Source organism: Nestor notabilis, unplaced genomic scaffold (genome assembly GCF_000696875.1).
Source record: "Nestor notabilis isolate BGI_N333 unplaced genomic scaffold, ASM69687v1 scaffold20941, whole genome shotgun sequence".
NCBI classification, from domain to species: domain Eukaryota; kingdom Metazoa; phylum Chordata; class Aves; order Psittaciformes; family Psittacidae; genus Nestor; species Nestor notabilis.
In genome coordinates this window covers 532-968 of record NW_009916302.1, presented here as the reverse complement: position 1 = coordinate 968, position 437 = coordinate 532, and the positions used below count along the sequence as shown (strand labels likewise).

Genomic DNA, 437 nt, shown 5'->3' with positions numbered 1-437 from the left:
CCCCGGCTGCGCCCAGCTCCCCGCCCCAGGGCCTCCCTTCCGCAGGCTGTCCAGGCTGGCCAAGCTGCCGCGCTCGTGCTGGGCCAGGGGAGCCCAGTAGTACCGGTCAGGGGCCACCTCATCCACTAGCATGTCCTCGTAACTCCTGCCAGAGAACACAGCAGCCTCAGCACGAGTCCCAGGCCTGCAGAGCAGTGCTGGGCACGCGCTGGGGCACCCTCCTGCTCTCCACGCAGGATCCAGCTGCAGGAGGACACCCCGAGCCCAGGCCTGGCCTGCTTAGGGAGCAGGCGGTTGTTCCACAGGAGAAGGCAGCCTCAAGAGCTATTCCAGTCCCTTCCCACCCACCGGGCTTAAGTCAGAGGCTGGATCCTGCTCTCGGCATGACCACGGAGGCAGGAGCCAGCCCCGCGGCACAAAAAGACATTTTGGGCTGT

At 66.4% G+C, this 437-nt stretch overlaps 1 protein-coding gene across 1 annotated transcript in view; it reads right to left on the bottom strand.

Annotated features, from left to right (window-relative positions):
- Window positions 1-145, bottom strand: part of CTNND1 (catenin (cadherin-associated protein), delta 1) — a gene marked incomplete at both ends in the record, with an annotated part of 6,140 nt that extends 5,995 nt beyond the window's left edge. Inside the window, 1 exon segment of the mRNA XM_010024518.1 lies at window positions 13-145. Coding sequence (XP_010022820.1) covers window positions 13-145 — 133 coding nt within the window.
- Window positions 146-437: the final 292 nt, after the last annotated feature.